At 40.0% G+C, this 21,828-nt stretch overlaps 1 protein-coding gene across 2 annotated transcripts in view; it reads right to left on the reverse strand.

The window, feature by feature from the left end:
• Nucleotides 1-4,675: 4,675 nt before the first annotated feature.
• Nucleotides 4,676-21,828, reverse strand: part of bcas3 (BCAS3 microtubule associated cell migration factor) — a 337,447-nt gene continuing 320,294 nt past the window's right edge. For both annotated transcript variants that reach the window (XM_061046080.1, XM_061046078.1), the window contains one exon: nucleotides 4,676-7,216. In XM_061046080.1, the coding sequence (XP_060902063.1) occupies nucleotides 7,068-7,216 (149 nt within the window). In that variant the 3' untranslated portion in view covers nucleotides 4,676-7,067. The remainder of the gene's footprint in view (nucleotides 7,217-21,828) is intronic.

Consider the following 21,828-nt stretch of genomic DNA (forward strand, 5'->3'; position numbering starts at 1 on the left):
TTTTAATACGAACCAGCTGACATTATTTTATTACTTAATGTTCGTCGGGTCGCATTTATTCTAAAGCAGCAGAATAATCTTTTGTGTGTTTTGCAGATGTGTTGACAGCGCGGAGGAATTGAATTAGCAGCTGCAGCGGAGGGAACATTGGATCATATTAGGAGCGCGGCGGAGGCTTCACCTGCAGGCCTGCAGCCAGAGAGAGAGAGAGAGGAGGAAGAGGAGCACACACACACACACACACACACACACACACACACACACACACACACACACACATATAATGGAGCACACAGATCACATTAAAAAGTGTTACATAAAGAAAATATCCTCGTCTTTTCATCAAGACCAGAACGTAAGAAAATATCTTGGTTTTCATTTCAACATTTGCTTTAAACAAACACATTTCACAGTGTTGTACAGTTCAAACAGCTGCATGGTAAGTTTAACAACTGTAATTTATTTCAGAAATTCACCTTAAACTAAATTCAGTCCCATTTAAGGCCGACTGCAAAGTCGGACTTTAGATTTTCTTTCAAGTTTAAAAATTTGATTTTAATCGCTGTAAAATCTCGTTGTATTACATTATATGAGTGAAATAATGTTCTCATACAATGCTGATCTAAGCCATGACTAATGGTGATTTATTGCATGATTGAAAGCATGATGCATCGAGATCTTGATGCTCGCAAATTACAGACCGATCAAGTCACTGTGACTTTATGAGTTTAGGCCTTTAATATGAGATCAGATTTTTTATTCAAACATTTATTAATCTCTCTATCAGCAGAACAGTTTACAGCTTGGTCTTGAATCATATAGTTTAGATACAAACATTTAAAAAGACACATGAAAACAGTTTTATAATATTTGATGTAACATCAATTCAGGAATAACATTCCTTCATTTTGAATCTGTAATCACATAATGACAATTATTAATGGTGAGCCACAGGCATTCATAATAAATCCTGCTTTTATTAGCAGCATCAAATCGATCTTTTTCATAAAATCCTTGTAAAAAGTGTCATAACAAGCAGGAAAGGAAGGTCTCATAAGGATTGAGTTAAATATAGAGATGATGGGGCTTTTTGCGATCCAAATAATTTATATCTCCCCTTCAAACAGTCAGCTTTTATAAATCATCTATCAGAATATGTTGCAAGCATTGATATGCGTTTATTATAACCTTAAAATGTAGTCAAATGACTGTGTACAGGAGGAGTGAACGCAAACCCTGAAACCTCTCTGAGATCACAATGCCTGTGGAAGATTAATAATGTGGATGAAACTGAAGCATGAAATACACTCATGTTTCCTATTCACATTTAATCTCCATCAGACCTGACAGCAGCAAACTGACACTCACATCAGCCTGATCAAGACACCTTCCTTACACTGTGCAGGCCCGGAAACAATGATGGAGAAATTTAGAGGCAACAAAAGTGTGTCTGTAGTCCAAAGAGCCCCGAGGGGCCACGCAGCGGCCTGCAGGAGGTGTGCAAAAAATATGCAAACCTTAGATATCAGCTTCATTTCTTTGATAGAAATAATCAGGATTACACAGTGAAGTATCTTTGCAAGAAAACAATAATTAGAAATCAAATCAAATACAGTTATTGATGTATTTATTATGTAATGCTTGTTTTAGTATATCGTGGATAAAAACAGCCCTGGGCCTTGTGTCAGCGTGCTCAGCAGCTGACACAAGGCAGCTGACACGTCATGCAGACCTCTCTGAACCAGCTGTCATTACTTCCAATGATGTCGTTCTCTCAGGTGATCCAAGGTTGATCATAATTATTACATCATTTACTATTCATTATTTATCACTAAATAAACCAGACACATTCTACTTTCTGACAGCTGACCACACCACTTCCTTTGACGTGCACATACATATATATTTCCAAAATAAAATCTAAATATTTCAGCCCCCTGAGTCTGATCAAATGAAGCTGAGGTCCTGGCTGTGCAAACAGAAATCCTGCCCCTTCTGTGTTTCTTAGCCCTCTTTGTCTTCACAGGTCACACTGGGTGCTGTTTAAGGATTTCATGTGAAGATGGTCAAACATGCAGGAATCATTCAAGGTAAGGAGACTGAGTGCTGTGCAGCGGTTTAAATAATAGTGTATCTGTGAAGTGTCAGGCCCATACACTCTGGTGTTTTATTTTCATGTTTTGGATTTTTTTTTCAACCAGTGTGACAGATTAGGGAGGGCTAACTTCCAAAACCATTCTTTATAACCATTTAACAACTCCACAAAATTATCAGCACACGGTAAAACACCCTTTAAATACATTCGTGATGTAGCTAAATCCATCTCTGATCAATTTAAATAAAATTCTCAATCCAATGCATATGTCCTCCTTGTTTTTTTTCCTGCTCTCATGTTTGTTTGTGTTTTCTTTCTCTTTTCTCAATTTCTCAATTCTCTTTGTTTAAACATTTTTAATGAGTAAATATTTGTGCATACCTACATCTGTAAGCCATTACACTTATGAAGTGTCAACTCAAACAACCAAGTGATGTTTCCATGTGAAGCAATCCAATACACACAGCTAAACATTAAAGGGTATGGCTACATTACATTTGAACTTAACATGAGGATTTTTTTACTTAGTGCTGTGCTCATGAAGGATTAATGTTGGCTCTTTGTAACATAGCAATGAGTAAGGTCTTTGTAAAGTGTCCTGAGATAACACCTGCTATAGAAATAATGATTGATTGATTAATAATTTTGAAAGAGCATGGTTTCTGATCCCTCTAGCATGATGCTAATGGTTAAAGCTACACAGTGTTGACACACAAAAACCAAACATAGCAAGTTGCTCCTGAAGCTGTACAATTTCTACAAGTTATGTTCCTGCTAATATGCATTTAAATGTATGGTATTTATTTCCAGCAGAGAGCAGAATCAACAAAATCTAAAATGATCTGCGTCAGCATCCAGTTAGCACTTGTTAAATAAAAATATTCTCTCAGGAGGACGGATAGTAGATTTCTCTTTCTGCTGGTTGTGATTAAGAAAAAAATCCATCAGGGGATCTGACATTTTTTTCTATGTATTAAAACTATGTCTGGTGGCAAACCTGCAAAGCTGTGCATAAATGAACCCGACCCCTCTGGCTGCACATTGAGGTGATGATAAATGAACACACTGATGATTCTAACTCCCCGCCTTACAGCAGACTGAGATGATGCTGACCTGCAGAAGATAAACTATCAACATGGAGCCTATAATCTGCTTAAAAACAATGAAACCCAGTTTTCATGCACAACAGTGCAGTTTAAATACTAAAGTGAAGCTTATTAGTGAGGTGTGCTGACAGTACTCCCTCAACATAGTGTATGCTAATCTGCTAGCATAACAGTATGCAGAACATGTTAGCATGTTTTGTTCAAGGTTTGAGATGTTTCCAATTAAAAAGTCCAATATGAGTCATCTCTGCTAAAGCTAACCAGGCTAATGTTCCTGTTCTGTAGTGAAGCCATGCTCTATTCAGCAGAAAAGCTGTCACACATTGATTATTTAATTCAGTATCAACAGTTTGAATTAGTTTTAAATTGACTGGGAGTTAGCTCAGCAGGTTCCTGTGGCTCGACAGTTCACCTGTACACTTAAATGATTATTTGCATCAGGACGAGTCTTTAAGAGAGCCTGCTGTGTTCTTTATATTTACAGTCTATGACTGGATTACACGTCTGATAAAACACTCAACTGTTCTCAGGGTTGTCCACATTTAGCAGGATGTCTTTCTCTGCTTGTTACATTTAAACATGTATAAAATTCACTTCAAGGCTGCCATGAAGATTTCCCCCACATCACAAATAGAAAGATAAATAGGAACTTTATTGATCCCGAGGGAAATTCAAATTACATTAGAACTTAACATGATGTAAATGTAAATGTATTAATATGAAACACAGTGAAACGTCTGTCTTCACATCTTGGGATGAATTAAAGAGTTTCATGTAAATGCTGTACATTCAGTTTTGACTTTGTTGCAGAAGTGGATGAAGTGGCTTCGACACAATCTGCCAGCTGGAGCTGATTTCTCCTTTATTTTTATGAAAGGAGTGCTTGCATATAAACCTAAATAAACACATTTTGTAACGGATCTGTTTTTATGTACTCGTTCTGTTGTCCTACAATGATGAACAGATTTGAGTTTCGAATATAAATGCAAACATACTGTTTGTAATTCACAAACTTTTACAAGCTTTTGAAGTTGTAATAAGTTATTGATTTAATTGTGTTCAGTTTGGAAAAGTTCCTGAGCCCTCTCTTTTTGGTTCACTTTACGACTAGTAGCTTATGAACCTATCAATGAGATGAAATAAAGCATACGAAGAGTAATCCAGCGCTAATCTAATAGAATCTGAAGGAGTTCAAACGGGGCACTTTGAGAAAGAGAGAGTTCTGGACCCTGAAGTTTTGTGCTGATTAGCAGAGAAACAAACATGCCCTCTCGCTCCTCCACTCCCTCCAGAACAAAGAGCCAGAGTCGCCCATAAAAAGTCCCTTTAACAACACTTTACTGCCTGTTAAAAAATATGGTACTAATTACCAGAGGGACTATGTGTTGATGGTCACTGCCGCGGTTGAAATCTGAACGGCACAATTAGGAGCAATCACAGAGAGAAAGAGAGAGAGAGAAAAGAGATGCACAGCTTCCTTTTTCTTTCGTTTTTATTATGTTCTTTTCTTTGCATGAATGCTGCAAAAACAAGTCAGTATTTCACTAATCAACAACAAGCGTTTGCTCTCATTTCAAACTAGAATCAGTGACCGAGTAACAACAGGCCTTCATGACATGCAGCCAGCTCCACAACACTCACACATGGGATTGTACACTGTGTTTATCTTTACAGGGGAATTCAAGTGTTTTCAACCTGGGGCTTTTTAAAACAGATTTAAGGGTCTAAATTAATAACAAATATCTTTAAGTTGCTCCTGTAGGTTGCTCTATCTTGTGGATATGTTCTCTTTCAGAACAAATGTACCTGATCAGAGTGAGACCAATTGAAAAATCTAGTTTTCTTTTTCCACCAGCAGACTCAGATTGTCACTCTAAGTGTCTGACAACATTACAGAAAGATTTCCTACAAAGAGAGAGAGACCTTTGTGTGAGAAATAAGAAGATGTTTTCAAAACCAGAAACCAGGCGTTCATCGCTCTCTGATTCAAACTACCAGACTCCATTAAAGAATCAGGCCCTTTAACTTGCAGAATTGAAGAAGCGGCTGATGTTTAAAAAAACAGTACAGGATCAAACATTTAAAACACTGAAGTCAAGTCACACGATCAGACAAACAATCTAGCCATTGAAGGCCGAGGTATACAAACAAGGTCCTCGCTCATTCAGGTCAAATCAATGTTTTTGTGAATGGAATCTGGCTTTGAATAGAGTAACAAAAAGGTTTAATTTCTTTATTATCAACTTGACCTCGCAGAACATGGGAGCTGCAGGTCCACAACTGTATCGGCTTTTTGGGTATATTTGCTGTGATGTGACTCAGGGGGTTTTAAAGTGTTATCTTCAACTTACAGACAGAGGCAGCAGTAGATCAGCATCTTCCATGTTCTGAGAGGTAAAATGACTGTTTTTATCAATGGAGTCTGGTGGCTTTGAAGAGATTGATGTAACAGATGTTTGTGGTTTAAAAGAATTATATTTGTCTTTAATGAAAAAAAGGTTCTCTCTCTGCATGGATCCTGTTTGTTATGTTGTCAGACAAATAGAAGAACAATCTGAGTCAGTCAGTGATAAAGAGTAAAAACTGTCAGTGGAGTGTTTTGAGGCCCGCCAGCTGACGCAATTCATTAGACAACATTTTCTGCACACATTAGTCATTAAGATAAGATGCTGACACTCTGTAAAAAAGACGACCCAGGTTTTAAAAACAGCTGATTTCACCTTTGTTGTTTTTTTTCTAAGGTGACTCTGTAAATAGTGCATTTAAGATTTCACCAAGTCAAACATTCTGCTAACAGGCAAAGTGTGTGAATAAAAGGATTTCTGATTATCAAAGTCAATTTTTGTTACGGGAAAAGCTAGAACATTTAAGGAAAATACATAATTTTTTTTAGAGGCAGATAAAAGATTTTGGTCAAAAGTTGCTACCGTACAAAAAACAGCATGTAGTCCATTACTCCCCTCAATTCAAATGGACTCTGCAAGGCCGAGGTTTTGGGGTTCAAAATAATCCACAGAGACATTTCTCAATCACAGCGTAAACATCAAAATTACCGTAGCAACCTACATATAGTGTCATGTCATTACTGCATCTTTTAGACAAAAGCAAATGCATGAGAATCAAAGGCAGAACAGGACCAAAATTAATGAAAAACATCGAGCGAGCAGCAACACACTCACACACACACACGGTTGCTACACGTCACTGACTGGAATAAACATTTCTCCTCCGTCTGCGCTCCCTTTCTTACGGCTCATTCAGACAATAGGCACACCGTAAAACTTCAAACACACAGAAAAAGAATGATGGCGGGCGGAGGACACGGCAGACTGAGCTGCAGGAGAGGAGAGGACGGCTGGTCTCTGAAAACAACAAGGAAGGTAACAGGCAGAGTAACTGAAGATCTGTTATTGACAATAATGGAATTTCCCCGGCGACTGCAGCTGTATGAAAATACTCTGTGTGGAAACTGCAAATTTGGTTAATTGTTCAGCGACAGTTAAAACTGTTAACTTTAAGAGAAATTAGTTTTACAGTGTTTTGCTGAGGTGTTTTCATCCAGACATGAAAGCAATTCAAGTTTTAAAACTAAATTATATATATTTTTTTGAATCTCTAAAATGGTCAAAATATTTGGAACTCTCTGCAGACTTAATCCAACTTTCCAGACTTAAGTAATAAAATACTGATTCTGTTTGTGATCACACTGAGCTGTGAGAGAGAACAGAAATCCTAGACACAGTTTGGGTTCAGTGTAACACATCAGAGAGTCAGATTTGTCGGGAGGCGAGGGGAGGGGAGGGAGGCAGAGGTGGGTCAGGTGGGCCGGGTGTTGGTGGATGTTTATGGAACAGAGGTGGGTCTCCTCAGGGGAAGTTGGTGGGGAAGAGGCTGAGCGGCTGGCCCTCGTTGGTGGGCAGAGGGGAGCGGTAGCCCTCGAAATTTCTCGGGATGCTGCCGCTGGTGGAACCCGAGCTGTTGCTGAGGGTCTCAATGCTGCCCTCCCTCTGCAGCTCTGCAAGGGGGGAGAGGGAGAGAGAGAGAGCGAGAGAGAGAGAGAGGGAGAGAGAGAGAGAGAGAGGGAGAGAGAGAGAGAATTAGTCTTCTTAAGTTCGTATTAAAGATTTGTATAGAGCCTTCACACTTTAAAATCAAATGAAATGTATTCATATTATTAATTATTTTAAATCTGCAGTTTGGTCAGAACACCACAGGAGGTCTTTCTCTACCTGTAGCAATCAAACAATAACACCTTCACTTTCTGCAGCAGGGAAAATTTAGTATATAAGAGCAGTACTGTTTTCATATCATATGCAATCATTTTCACAACTTGTGTATAATGTACACTACAGTATCTTTATTCTGGGCTGTATTGTGCCCATTATTATGTGCAATGATTACTCTCATATTTTGTCCAATATTGGATTTTATTTCACGTGTAAAAATACTTTTTACAATTAAAATATAGTGGTGCACAGGTCATGTGAAGACTAACTTTCACCATTGGGCTTTATCGTGATTATTATCATGTGCAATCATCATCATCACCTTTCTTTATGACCTTGAGGTGTTTTCAGTGTGGTCACTACATGGAGCTAACATAAAGGGAGTCTGAGTCTGTGTTTGAACTGTCAATAATCCCATTACTGTGGTACATATCTTACTCTGCTACTTAACTTATCATACTTAACTAAATACTTTAAAAAACATCAGACATCAGCACTCAGACGTGTGTAAATAAAAAAGTATTTGATTCATCAGGGATACAGATTCATAAAAACATGTTTCAGTCATACAGGCCTTCATCTCGGCTGAAACGTGTTTTTATGAATCTGAAGCCCTGATGAATTAAAGGATCTTTATTCATATCCCTCTGAGGGACTCAGCTTCTAAGATCCTCATTCTTTTTTTTATCAATTTTTAAAACATTTTCAACATCCATGCAGCACTCCATGCCTCTGCTTTTTTTCTCCTTCATAATAAACTTGATCTTTTTGTATTTCACTCACATTTGATGCTCCTTTGTGTTACTCTTTTTCTGTACTGTAATGTTGGAGCAACCTGGCACCAGAATTATCTCCAGGATTATTGGAAGATGTATCTTATCTTATTTTCTGTCAGGTCTAGTTCTACATTCTTTGATCAGATCACTTCTGATTTAAGTCCAAGCCTTTTGAATTTTGCGCTCCTTCATGTCGGCATGTGCCGAGTAAGACTGCTTGTGTTACAAACTCTCAGAAACAACTGTGGAAACAGGCTAAAACAATTTATTTTAAACATCTCAAAGTCCTAAAAGTTAGTAAAAAAAACAAAAAACAACTCAAAATCAAACAAAATTTCAAGCATATAAAACAAAACCAAAGATGTTTATTGGTTATTAGCACTATTTCAAATGCACTCACTTTCAGTTACACCTCCAAAAAAAGTCAGGAATAATGGCTGACAAGGTGTTCATTACCAGGGAATAATGGACAACATGGAGTGCATCAACACCTGACAATGAACAGGGCGTCATCCTGCTTATACCATGGTCACTTGTTTGAGAAAAAACATTTCTTTATTTATGCTTTCATGCATCTGAAGTCACAACATGACCTCCCTGCAGTCAGCAGGAATGCAGAACTCTGTGGGGCTGAGTTATGATGTAGGTCAGATAATCTGGACAAACAGTTCAACAGATCAACAAACTGTCTGCATACACGAACAAACAAATCAAACAGTGCATGACATATCATAGGATTTTTTTTTAAAGTTTCAAAGTGCACATGGTGGTCTGCATTTTCACTTTACTTTACAGACAGTAGGTCAACAAAAGGATATCCCAGGAGGAGTTTCCCCTTCTAGTTGCATTATTCAAAAGACATGTTGGAACGAGGAATGTTTCAATCAGACGGAGTCCTCGTTTGTTGGATTATCTCATCAGTTATTCTGGGACTAAAACCAAATCGACCACATCTACCGACATTCTCCGAGTGACACCAAACATTTCTCTGACATGTCACGCTGCTCCACAGCCCTCCAACATCCCTCACTGTGCACTGACCAAGCTGCCCGGCTCATGTCTCACGGCCATAAGGAACCGATTACTGTTATTACATGCTGTAAACCATATCCGTGGATGTACGGACAGAATGGCGTGCGCGGAAGTGGCAGCGCAGTATTAAGACCGTGATGCATGTAGTGAATAGTGACGTCCATCAGGAGCCTTGCTGTATTTAATCTGCCTGGCTGCTCTGCTGACAGCGGTCCACGCCCTGTGAATGTGCAGCCGTGTGCATCCATGACAGAGTCAGACTGTCATCGACAAATTGAGAGCGGGATTTGATAATACACGTACAAGAGAGGAAAAGTGCAGGTTACATAGAACAAGCTGCTCGCAGCTGCAGGCAGACGAGGGGAATGTTCAAAGGTCCATACTTTCACAACTTCAAACTTTAAGAAGTGGAATAAAACAAGAAAAATGCATAAAATCGGGAGGGCTAGTAGAGCTAAGCCCTCACTTTCTTCACTTTCTTATACAACAGAGATGACAAGCAGATGGTTTTAAATTTTGGTGAAACCCAGAGTAGCAACTGAACTTGATAGTGACAAGAGTAAACACACAATATCTCTAAATGGGCTTATTTTTCACAGCTCAGGCACTGTAGCATCCCTAGCATGCTCTTCCATTCACTTCTGTGGTGTAAATGATTGACAGGTGTCATTACACATCCCCTCTATATACTGATCATTTGGGCTCAATTCATTCAGCTTACAGGCCACATACTATTGGCCAATAGCACAACTGTAGCATCACAGACTGCAGAGATGATATCAAGCTAACTTAGCATCTCGAAGCAGAAGAAACCCATAAAATCATTTTTTTTTGTTTTATGTCTTTTGCTCATTGTTACCTAAACAGCAGCATCAAGTAAATTATATAAAAAAAGCAACGGTAGTGTTATTGATTGAAATGTGCTGGAAGACATTAAAAAAAATATTCAGGACCATCCATGCATTTATCAAAGGGGCTTGTACTAAAGTCCACAGGACCAATGAGCTCATTAGCAGTAATGAGTCGTCAATGTGTTTGTGTTCTCACATTCGGTGCTATTAGCTGCTGTTAACATAATCAATATCAGAAATGAGTCTCTCCCTAGCCCTCTGTCTTAAAGGAAACATTCATATTGCGAGTCACATGGCACTCTGATTCATTGGTTATTTGCATGAACATATTTCAAATTTGGATTTAACCATATTTGTGAAATGTTTTAGATGCTGACTATTACAAACATAAGGTCCCATTTGTCATAGTAAGGAAGCTAACATGGATTTGGTTTTCTAGTGGAGTCAGCCTGTGTTTTCTTTTATGATTGAACCTGCCCCAAGAGAAGAGTTGGAACAACCAAAGGTTTAAATAAAAGAGACTGGTTAGGTACAGATAATGGATTTTTTATGGGAATTAATGTGTAAAAAAAAAGTGATAATAGATACTGACATGATAGCCTGCACTGACAATAAAAACAGTGTGAAACAGATCAAAGAGAAGCTGAGATTTATTCTCTGCAGCTTGAATTTGTGGTCAACAGTTTCCCAGATTTGACGACTTCAGAGTATTATGTTATTAATTCTCTCTGCTGTCTGTCAAACTGTACAGCACATCCATGACCTTCAGATGAACAGGAGCTCTAATTAGCTCAATAGTCTTTTCAAATTTCATACAGTCATAACAGACATGAAACCGCAGTGTGAGTTTACCACATCCTGCAGATGTTCGGAGCCAGTTTCTGTCTTTGTCACAGAGTGCACGCAGGAAGTGAGCTTCTTACTTCAGCCCAGGAAACCTAATACAAGCCAGAGTGTTATTATCCCCGCTAACACGCAATGTGCCACTGTGTGGTGTTATCCCAGCTCCCCCCCCCACCCCCACCTTAAAATTTTCCCCCTGTTTAATTCCCCAACACCACACAGGGCTCAAATGCTGCAGTAATCCAGGCAGAGTCGAAGCTGCTGGTTTGTTTTAAAATCATTTGTGGATTTATGAGGCCAATTCTTGGAAATGTATCCAGTGAGGTTTCTAATAGGTTTTCTATTTTCTCTCTTTCCTCCATTTTTAATCTGTCACCAGCGTGTCGTTTCTTCTTCAACAAAGGATACAATTTGCGATTTTAGGGCAATTCTGACCCGATTTTAAGTCGAGCCAAATTTCAGCCCACTCGTGCGTCGTCTGATGATCTGATTTTTGAAGCCAGGCTGAAACTAAAAAAGTTCCCTCCTGCCATCATGTTTTATGATAACATGCTAAATGCAATACGCTGCACATAATGTCTTCACTAACAGATGCCCAACATGATGACACAACAGATGTAAACCAAAGCTTTCTGCTGCAAAAAGATGAAGGCAGGTCATGTAGAGAATGATCTCATGCAGAGGTTTTGAGACATGCTCTCTGTTTTTTTTATTCATACATATTTTTATTTATTTTGCAGTTTCTTTTGCTTTCTATGATCTCCTGAATATTCATATTAAATTTGAGGTTTTAGTGTTTTGGTTTTGGTATGGGTTAAGGTGAAATGCTTCCCTGGTGACAATACGTTTTAAAGTTTGATAGCAGACTTTAGGAAAGGAAAGGACGCAGTAAAAGCAACAACAAAAACTCATCAAATAGTGTTCTTCTTCACTTGAAAAAAAAGAAAATTCTGTCCCACATGGCTTTGAATTTACAGTATTACAGCTCACGCCACAGTGCTAGGTTTAGCTGTGAGAATATGGGTCATCTGTAATGATATCGTTTTCCAGCCACAGCTCCATGCATGCAAGCAGCAACAAGAGCTGGAGCCGCTGAGACTGAGCCCTCACCTCTCCTCTGCACCTCCTGCTCTCTGACTCCTCTCCTCCAGACACTCCTGAAGGAGCACTTCAGGGGTGTCCGGAGACCTCCAACAAAATGCATAAAGTAGAATCAGGTACACGGTCTCCCTGTTACCTGCTTCTCATGACCACATGGCTGCCAGCCACTTGCCCATTCTGCTAGCCTTTTTGCCAGCCCCAGCTTTGGATGTGCACAGTTGCAGTGTTATTGTAGGCGCTGTAAGCTACTGAACACCCCAGTAAAGCCCTAAAGGCCCTTTCTAGTGCTGCCTAATCCACCTCATTGTGTGACGCCTACCAGCTATTCAACACGTCTTAACCTCTCACGCCCCCAACACAATCCCCCGCCGCTCTAATGTTGGGGATCTGTTCCTCTGGGGCTGATGTCACTGGGTAAAGTAATATGGTTATTTACAAGGCGGTTTTGTGCGACGTGATGTGTAGATAATGCGGCTCTGGAGGGAGGCCAATGAAGAAATGGAAACTACTGTATGGGTTTGACTGATATGGGCTTTTAAAGGATGGCAGATCTGAGCCGGCTGATAAATGTTTTGTTCCAATAAATAGCGGCATATCCGTTAAAAAATGTCTTTAAAGCCACAAATGATGGGTTTTTGTAAATTTGAAAGCTGATAATATCTTAAATTCTACTTTTTGGATATAGTGTGCTGTTTCTTTTTTATCCTAGGCTTTATTTAACTTCCCTATGAAATCACTACACTAAAATGTTCTGGACAAAAAAAGCTTCCAGATATCGACACGTGTGCAGCCTAATCTCCGAGTCGTTCGTTCTGTTGCTGGTGTTGACTCAGTGCAGCCGCTGAGACGGGAGCTGTGTTCAGAGACGACACCAGGGGCCAAACTTCAAAAGAAAGTGCAAGTCAACGCAAGATACAGAGACGAAAGAGCTATCAGTAAAACAGCAGCAGATGCCACAGCTGGAGATAACGGAGAGGTTTTTCAGGCCCGAGAGTTAGACAGGGGGAGAGAGGGGGGTGGGGGGGTGGGAGTTGTTCTTGGCAGAGTTGAACAAGGGAGAAAAATGTTGCTGATTTTGGATATTTCCTCACACAGTCTGACAGACACACATATAATACAGAGCAGAGTTAATACCTCATCAGAACATACAGAAGGAATGATCAGAAACAGTCTGGTCTGCAGCCTGGGCTGTGAACAGGCCTTTAATCCTCTTACAGTGCAGCACACACACACACACACACACACACACACACACACACACACACACACACACACACACACACACACACACACACACACACACACACACACACACACACACACACACACACACACACACACACACACACACACACACACACACACACACACACACACACACACACACACACACACACACACACACAGGCTGCAGCATACACACTTTCATTTTCACACACAGGCTGAATCTAGCTTCACATGCAGTAAAACAAATATAGTGTATTGTACCTAAAACTTTCACTTTATATTCACTTACACTGTCACATTATTGTTTTATACCTTGAAACAGTCATTATCTTAAAGTCAAATGATTTTGTATTTCAACATGCAGTGTTTATTTTAATAGTTCTTATATCATTCCGGTTTCTATCAAATTACTTCCTCATCCAAATAACTGAACACAGCATGGACATTTAAAAAACAACAACCTTTGTTATGCTTTTATTTATTTGATCTATTGGGGGGTGGGTGAGTGGGTGAGGTGGAACAATGATTTTCCTCGAATACATTTTCTTAGCTTTCTACACTGACAGTGATTGGCCCAGGTTCAGGGCAGGCCTGAAAGTCAGGAGAAGTCAAGATGTTCACATGAGCCGTATTCACACTTGCAATACATTTTCTGAAAATTACTGGAACATTTCGGGGTGAGCTGCATGTGTGAACACAAACGGCCACATTATTTTTTACCCTGACTTTACACAGACTTTTCCCTGCCATGTCCCTGAAAAAATGTCTGCATAGAGTCAGGGTGAGCCAATGTGTGAACACACAACATAGCAGGTAATATTCTGGTAATATGACTGCAAGCGGGAGATGCCATTTACATCATGCAACCAGCACGTGCCTGGACTGGTCTTTTTGCACGTAATGAAGCAGCTTGGTACTCTTGTCTGCTTGCATTATGTTCTTTAGTACTTGTTAGTTGATACTGTTAATATGTCCAATTACACGTAGCACTGATATTATCGCAAACAACTGTAATTTTAGTGCTTTGTCAGCTATCTTAGATTTCCACAGCGTCTTTTTTACGTCATGTCTTGCCTTCTGAACTGATGGTTGTCAAATGGAAACATGACTTTTGTCTTCTTACTATCATTTTTCATTTGCAGAAATGTAATTCTGTCCTCAACATATTACCTGTAAGTGTTACCTTTCCATAAATGTTAGACAACAACTGAGCTATGCCAACTCTGCTGAGGAAGAAGGTCTGAAGTAAGTTAGAGGATCTTAGGTCAGAATTTTAGATTTTCTTTTCAGGCAAAGATCAAGCTTGATTTTCTGCCAGTCCTTCTATCTTAAAGTGTGGATATATATGAACACACTCGCACACACAGAGCAACCAATACAAAGCGTGTCCTGTGGCGCAGACTGGCAGTGGGTCTGTGTGTCATGTGCATGTTGTGGTGAGACTCTGAGAGGAGGGGATCAAAGAGAACACAAAGGAGCTCTTAATCAGAGGGTCTGTGCCAGGCAGGCCGGGCGGAGGAGCCCCATCCATCCATCCTCTCTCGCTCTCTCGCCCTCAGAGGGTGGGATGGGGGCAGAAACCCATAGCGATAGTATACTTATCCCAGCTGATTGTTTTTGTGTTTTAACTTTAATCTCACTGTTGGCCCCAGCTGGCTCTGATTAGTGCTCTCACGTCACATTCCAACCCCAAACAGTCTCACACACCCGCTCACACTTACAACGAGATGCACACACACGCTTGACTTTGTAAAAAAAAAATGTTTCACATACATGTAAAAATAAAAAAAAAATATAAATGTGGGTTCCTTCCAGCAGGTACCAGTATACTCCATCTGATTGAGCTGCTGTCAATATGAACAAAAAGAATCTTCAAGTGCAAAAAAATAAAAAATAAAATAATTTAACTGGCACAAGCTGCAGTTCCTCGACTGACCACTTGAGGCTGACCCCAAATGCATAACAATCTATATGAAATGCCCAAACTTAACAATAGAAATAAACATGTTTACAGCATGTTACAAAAAATAAAAAACTTTTTGTTGTCTAAAGGTCATTTTCCCGTTCTTGAGGACTCAGTGATTTTTAATTTTTACTTCCTGTAAAACTTTAATTAATATTCAATATGAAACAGGCCTTTAATTATTTTCAATAAAACTTGTTTACGGCAAAATAATAATAAAAAAAAAAATTGAACGAACATTTAACTGTGTAAAACATTAAAATATCAAGAAACAAATCTCTAATTTGATCTAGCTTTGTAAGACAGCCCATCTCTGACAACTTACTGCACTGTGGAAGAGAGAGAGAGAGAGAGAGAGAGAGAGAGAGAGAGAGAGAGGTTCTCAGGTTCTTTAAGTTCTAAAACATAAATGCTGCTGACTATGTCAAAATGTGAAACCTCTGGGTTGGTGTTTTAATATGTAGAGCCGACTGAGTTATTTTAAAATAATCTAACACATGCAGGTTCAAAAACTGAAAACAGAGCCTTTTCACACATGCACAAAACTCCTGAAAATTTCCCCAAAATTGTTTAGGGTTGCGCTGCATGCGTGAATCCAGACGGCAAAATGTTTCACTCTAACTTCATCCTGCCAGCGACTCATTCATTTCTGCAAGAAGGTTCAAGAAAATTACCCGCAAGCAGGCATGGCTGGCTCAAATCCTGCGGCTGCTGCAAGGTCGGAGGGATGCTCGCAACGATTACAAGTAGCAGTGATATAAAAGTAATGTCATCATAGTGACAGACTCCCGTTCTGCAGAATCTTTTTTAAGTCATGTACTGAACCTCCCTCTGTCTTCTGACAGTGAGAATCTCCTGCTGAGAGTGACGTGTGAAAAGGCGATTTCAGGGGCCGGCGGTTCTGACATTTTCTGAAAATTTTCAGGAGTGCGTGTGTGAAAAAGACTCTGGATAACTAATTACAGATGCTGAGGACTTTGTTGTCTATGCTGGTTGCTGCTGTACAGATAAAGTCAGGGTTTTCATAATACTTACTTTGCCTACATATGTAGGAGAGAATTGTATATTTAAGTGATTCCTGAAGCTGTGTCACCCATACCTCTTTCTTTTGGCTGAGAGAACGAGAGCTGGTTTTGTGTTTTTATACATTTTCGATATTGGTCGGAGAAGAAATGCGGAATGGAAATTGTCCAGAGATGTCTGGACAAGCATTGTTTTAAGTTGTTTTTAAAGGAAACATAGTTGTGTGGCTACAGCTCATGTAAATCATGACTTCAGTTTGTACTCAAAAAGAACTAATGAATGGATAAAACTTAAAAACGGCATGATCAAACTAGACCTGCAAAGAGCTTGGAGGGAAACAACCCTTTCTTCCTTAATGCAGAAAATCCACCACCACAAGCAGTGTCACATTACAAATAGTTCACCAACATCATAAATCATCAGTACTGGCATGTTATAACAAAAAGATACTAAGCAGTATATAAAGAAACACTATTCATCAAAAGGACTTGCAGATGTTTTTCCACATACAGCATGTTAGCATCACTCTATGAGCCCTTTGCTTTGCACAATCCTTAGAAAGCTGTCCAGTTGGACGACTGAGCCCACATTAGTAGGAAAGCTCATTAACATCTACCGGAGATCATCCTGATGGACTGTGAAAAGCCAGGCTTAGCACACCCTCCTGAGTAAGACAGCACACATTAATGCGGCTGCAGACACACACACAGCGCATACAGGAGATCAGGATGGATGGCATGTGCAGGGTTCAGAAAGAGCCACGTGCTGGATGTTGGAACCTCTTCTGCTCCTGCTCCGGCTCAATGAATCGCTCATTTTTGTGCTCATGTTAGCGAGTACACAGCAAACATAACTGCTGTTTGAGGAAGAATATGCCACTTTCAGATCAGATGTCCTGTAGATGTTGCACTTTAGCACATGTACCTCCTTTGTCCCTCAGCCCACGGCCTCCACTCCTCCCCAATCCATCCCTTCCTCCTCCACCAGCAGCTAGCAGGGAGCTAGCTAACAGCGCTAACTGCGCCAGGATGGAGTATAATTCTACAATTCTACAATTCACTTAGCAGACGCTTTTATCCAAAGTGACGTACATCAGAGAGTAAGTACAACACAAGCAAGGATCTAGAAAAAAGGGAACAATGTCAAAGAGCAAACGATCAGCTTTGAGTCTGATTGGACACACAGGTGCTGACAGGAAGTGAACAGAGGCAAAGCACAACATTGAGGGCAGTTCTTGAGAGCTCTAATCAGTATAGAAACCATCTTATAAGTCATCATTATCAAACAAAAACCATCGTCACAACCATCATCATCATCAATAATATGGAGACCATCATCATTAAGTTAGTAGGTATTCATAATGCCAAACAACAATTTCAAGGGACGAGGTGAGCACGGAGTCATCTTGGCTATTATTCCTTTAGTTGTGAAGTAGCTTTTTCTTTGCTAATGTTATATTCCAGCCAGATTAAACACAAAGTGAAACAGGCTTTGGGATTGATAAAACTGTACCCTAAGTCTACATCCTTTTAGTGAATAACAGTGGCAAGAGATGTGAAATCTGTAAACACATTATTTACTCAGGTAGAAGGTCGGATACCTGGACAAGAGAGGGAGGAGGGGTTCTCAGAAGGCAGCAGAGTCTGACACTATAATGAGAATCTTTGCCTTTTCATCAGTGCTATGTGAAGATGCGTTTATTCTGTCGTCATCATGTCTGACGTCTGCGTTATGTGCTGATGTAAAGGACTTTTCTTTTGAGTTACTGAGGTCAAAGTTGGTCCTGATGTTGGGAAGGCAGACCTTTAGGACGTAAAGGCTAAGACTCACTACTCTATATTTCGTAATGAGCCGTTTCGAAACTGTAGGAGTAGCACAGATTTTTAATCAAAAAATGAAAGATAGAAATCCAAATATAGATATTTAAAAACTCTCCAAAGTAAAGCAGATTTTTTTGTACTTTGATACCCGCCCTCCCTGTTCTTGTTTGCAAGTTCACGGGAAATGTCTTGAGTGAAAATAGCAGAGTTAAAGTTGATTAATGCCGCAGTCTTCAAACATCACGGCTGCTGAACTCCAGCTTTTTTTCCTGACTAATCACGGCAGCAAACAGATGCCTCAAACACCTTTAAAAACACACTAACTATGTGCCATGGTCCGCTGGGAATTGCATGTTGGCCTGATGCTTGAACTCCACAGGGTAAAACACAGCCAGCAGCGAGGCTCATGAATCACAGAACTCAACAAGTTGCGTGATTAAGGAACAAATGAAAAAGAAAGTGATTCATGGGGCCGATTCTGCCCTTTGAGCAGGGACTTTCTCTCCTTCTTCTCTGATAGTATATTCTGCGCTGCACCGGCTCCTTACACGCAGCTGACCGCAGCTTTCCCAGCGGCTGCTCATTAGAGTGTGTTATAAAGGGTGCCAACAACCGGCCGGGACACTCCTGACACTCTATGTGGGCCGCTTTGAATTAGGCCTCTAATGAAAACCTAGCGGTGACCCAGGATTTGACTGGATACTTACTCAGCGCAGACTGACAGCCGCCGCCTCACTGGACACTGTGTGGAGGGGCTTTTACCGGCCGACAGCTGCTCTTAAACACGGGCTGAAAGAGCAACATCAGACACAGACTGGTCCATGCAATGAGAAACAAAAAACAGCAAATATATAGAAAGAAGCAAATATTGAGGAATTTCTTAAACCATTTTTAAGAAATTCAACTGCAGACTAGATTATTTAAGCACTCTCTGAAGGCAGGTATATACACATTTAAAGGCCTGGCCCAGATGTTTAATTAATAACCATAACCACCATAATAACATAACCACATTGTCAGAACATCCTGCAATGGAGCCATGAACCAAACACAGTCTGATGATCTGAAACGTTCTTCAAAAAATATTCTGATTGGCCAAAAGAAAAGAAAAGTGGATACAACTATTACCTGTACTGTAATGTTTAATCATCTATAACAATGTAAAGAACAACCTCCAGATTCAACACTGACATACTTCCCTTAGTTATGGAGAAGTTATGACCATTGATGTATGATAATAGGCTTTGTTTTTTGTTCATAGCTGACTTTTGAATGACTTCTAGCAGACTGCTGATAAATATTCAAAGTCACTCTAGACTCTAACATTATCTTGGGGGACAAAAAATCTACTCATGTTTGAGGCTTCGCCTTCCGATACTAATGCAGTGGGCTTGAATGATTGTATCTGGGTTTCATATCCGACGCAGCAATCTCCCATCACAGCCTTGATGTGATAGTTAAAGACCTCATTGGTGTGAATGCTGCTAATTTCTGCAAAACCAGACCCATCATAAAATTGTAAAGAAGCTGGATTTTTAGGGAGTGGTTAAAAGTCGTGAGGTTTGAGGAGTTACAATATCCTTTCCATGGACCAATACATTTTAATTTCTATAGAGACTAATCATACCATTTTTGGCAAACAACAGTGGGTCACATTGTTGTTTGACACAAATCTTACACTTGATCTTTCAGTCAACTGCACATTTGCGCCGGATGCATTGCATTTCTCATCATGCATTCCTGAGACAGAGCATTTGTGTACGACGAACCAAAAAAACGAAGCCTCCTGTCACGGTTATCTCCTGTGCGGAAGCATAAAAAGTGCTTGAGTCTTACCAAAGCATTTTAAAAACAGAGACAGTGAATCAAACAGTAAGCACTTTCTTTTTGTGTAAGCACTTTATGAAGAAACTGGAAAACTGTGGACCACAGATCTACCATTGAAATATCCTAACCTGGACACACACACACACACACACACACACACACACACACACACACACACACACACACACACACACACACACACACACACACACACACACACACACACACACACACACACACACACACACACACACACAGATGCCATTTGACAGGCGTGCTGGGAGACCCTGTCGATGGTTCGGACAGGACGGCTGCTCTCAGCTGAAAGAGGTCGCTGGTGTTGGTGGACGCAGAAGAAGCTGATGGACAGCACATCGTCAGGAGGCTGTCGCTCGTCGTCACATCACATACCTGACCACATACCTAAAAACATGCCAAGGTAATGCTAGATAAGGATGCTGCAAAACACTGTGTGTGTGTGTGTGTGTGTGTGTGTGACTGTGTGTTTGCAGTCTTCTCGATCCTATCTTTCTCTGTTATCCACCATCTTTTATCTCATTCAGCCTTTTTAATACACAGATTTCAGGAAAAACATTCAGACCTAAAATAAATGCTGCTAAAACACTCAATGAGGGCCCATTAAATATGGGGAATATTGATACTTCAACCTAAAAGTCATTATAATATAATTTTTGTTTGTTGTAATAAGTGTTATGTTCACTCTTTAGAGGCATAAATATGATAACTATAAATTTGAATGATCTATAAAGAGAATATTTCCAAATATAAGTATGTTCATCGTACAATAAAGACAAGAATTATGACATGAGCTACACATCTCTTCTCACGTCTGAAAGAATTCATGTTACAGAATTGATGTTTAAATTGTCCCTGCATCCGTCACATCAGCGGGTCATGAGTGAATTCTGTGCTGTTTTGCAAAACATGAAACAGATTTGGCATGTACTGTACACAGACGTGAAGCACACCCGTTTACACACAAGCACACACGAGGGTCTCTGCGATGCTTTTCTTGGAGCGAGTGTGAAATCAGAACAGCAGTAAATGAAAGCAAACTCTTGTAGGAGCGCCGAGATGGTAAGAAGAACAAGGCTCCATTAAGCACAACATCTGTGTACTAGGGGTACTAGTGTACAGGTTAACCCTGAGAGATACACAAGCACACACAAACACACACTTACGGTAATCGTCAGTGAATCGTCAGTCAGCGACGGGTCAAAGGGGGAAAAGTTCAGCTGCTGTACAAAGGAGCAGAGGTCTTTGAAAAGCTGCTGGTGAATACAAAGAGGAGCTTCCATATAGATCGCTCCTATACACGGCGGGAAAGCAGTCCATGAAGAGAAGAAATCTACGATTCTCCGCGTTTGAATAAACAGAACCTTTTAACCTAGGGTTTGACCTTTAAGGAGCATTATTCTCTTTATCTGTTGGATAAAGGAGAGCAGATGCTCTTTCTGTGGACAGGTTAGACTCGGGTCAAGACAGCAGAGGTTTTCAGGTTTACACACAAAACGATGGATGAACACGGACAACCTGCGACGATGCACAATCGCTCAAACACAACGGCCCATGAAATGCACATACAAATGAACCGCTGCAGGTAGTGCTATGAAGACACCATGAAACCACTTCTGATGTTGTATCATACACTGATCGCTGGTCGTGTACTCAAGGACTGAAAGACGATGCATAAAGGCTTTCTTACAGAAGTTATTTTATACATTAAGTAGGTTTGTAGCTATGTTTATAAGGAGCAGCTGAATGGGGCTTATATCGATGCATCACAGGACCCCTTTCAAACCTAAACCACATCATATTTTTGAGTATTTTCTAACATATGCTTATTAGTTTCCATTTATTTATGTTGTAAATGGAATCAGAAATGAGACTGCATAATGTGTATTTTGAAACCTAAAT

The sequence above is a fragment of the Labrus mixtus genome, chromosome 9, assembly GCF_963584025.1.
Source record: "Labrus mixtus chromosome 9, fLabMix1.1, whole genome shotgun sequence".
In the NCBI taxonomy this organism is placed as follows: domain Eukaryota; kingdom Metazoa; phylum Chordata; class Actinopteri; order Labriformes; family Labridae; genus Labrus; species Labrus mixtus.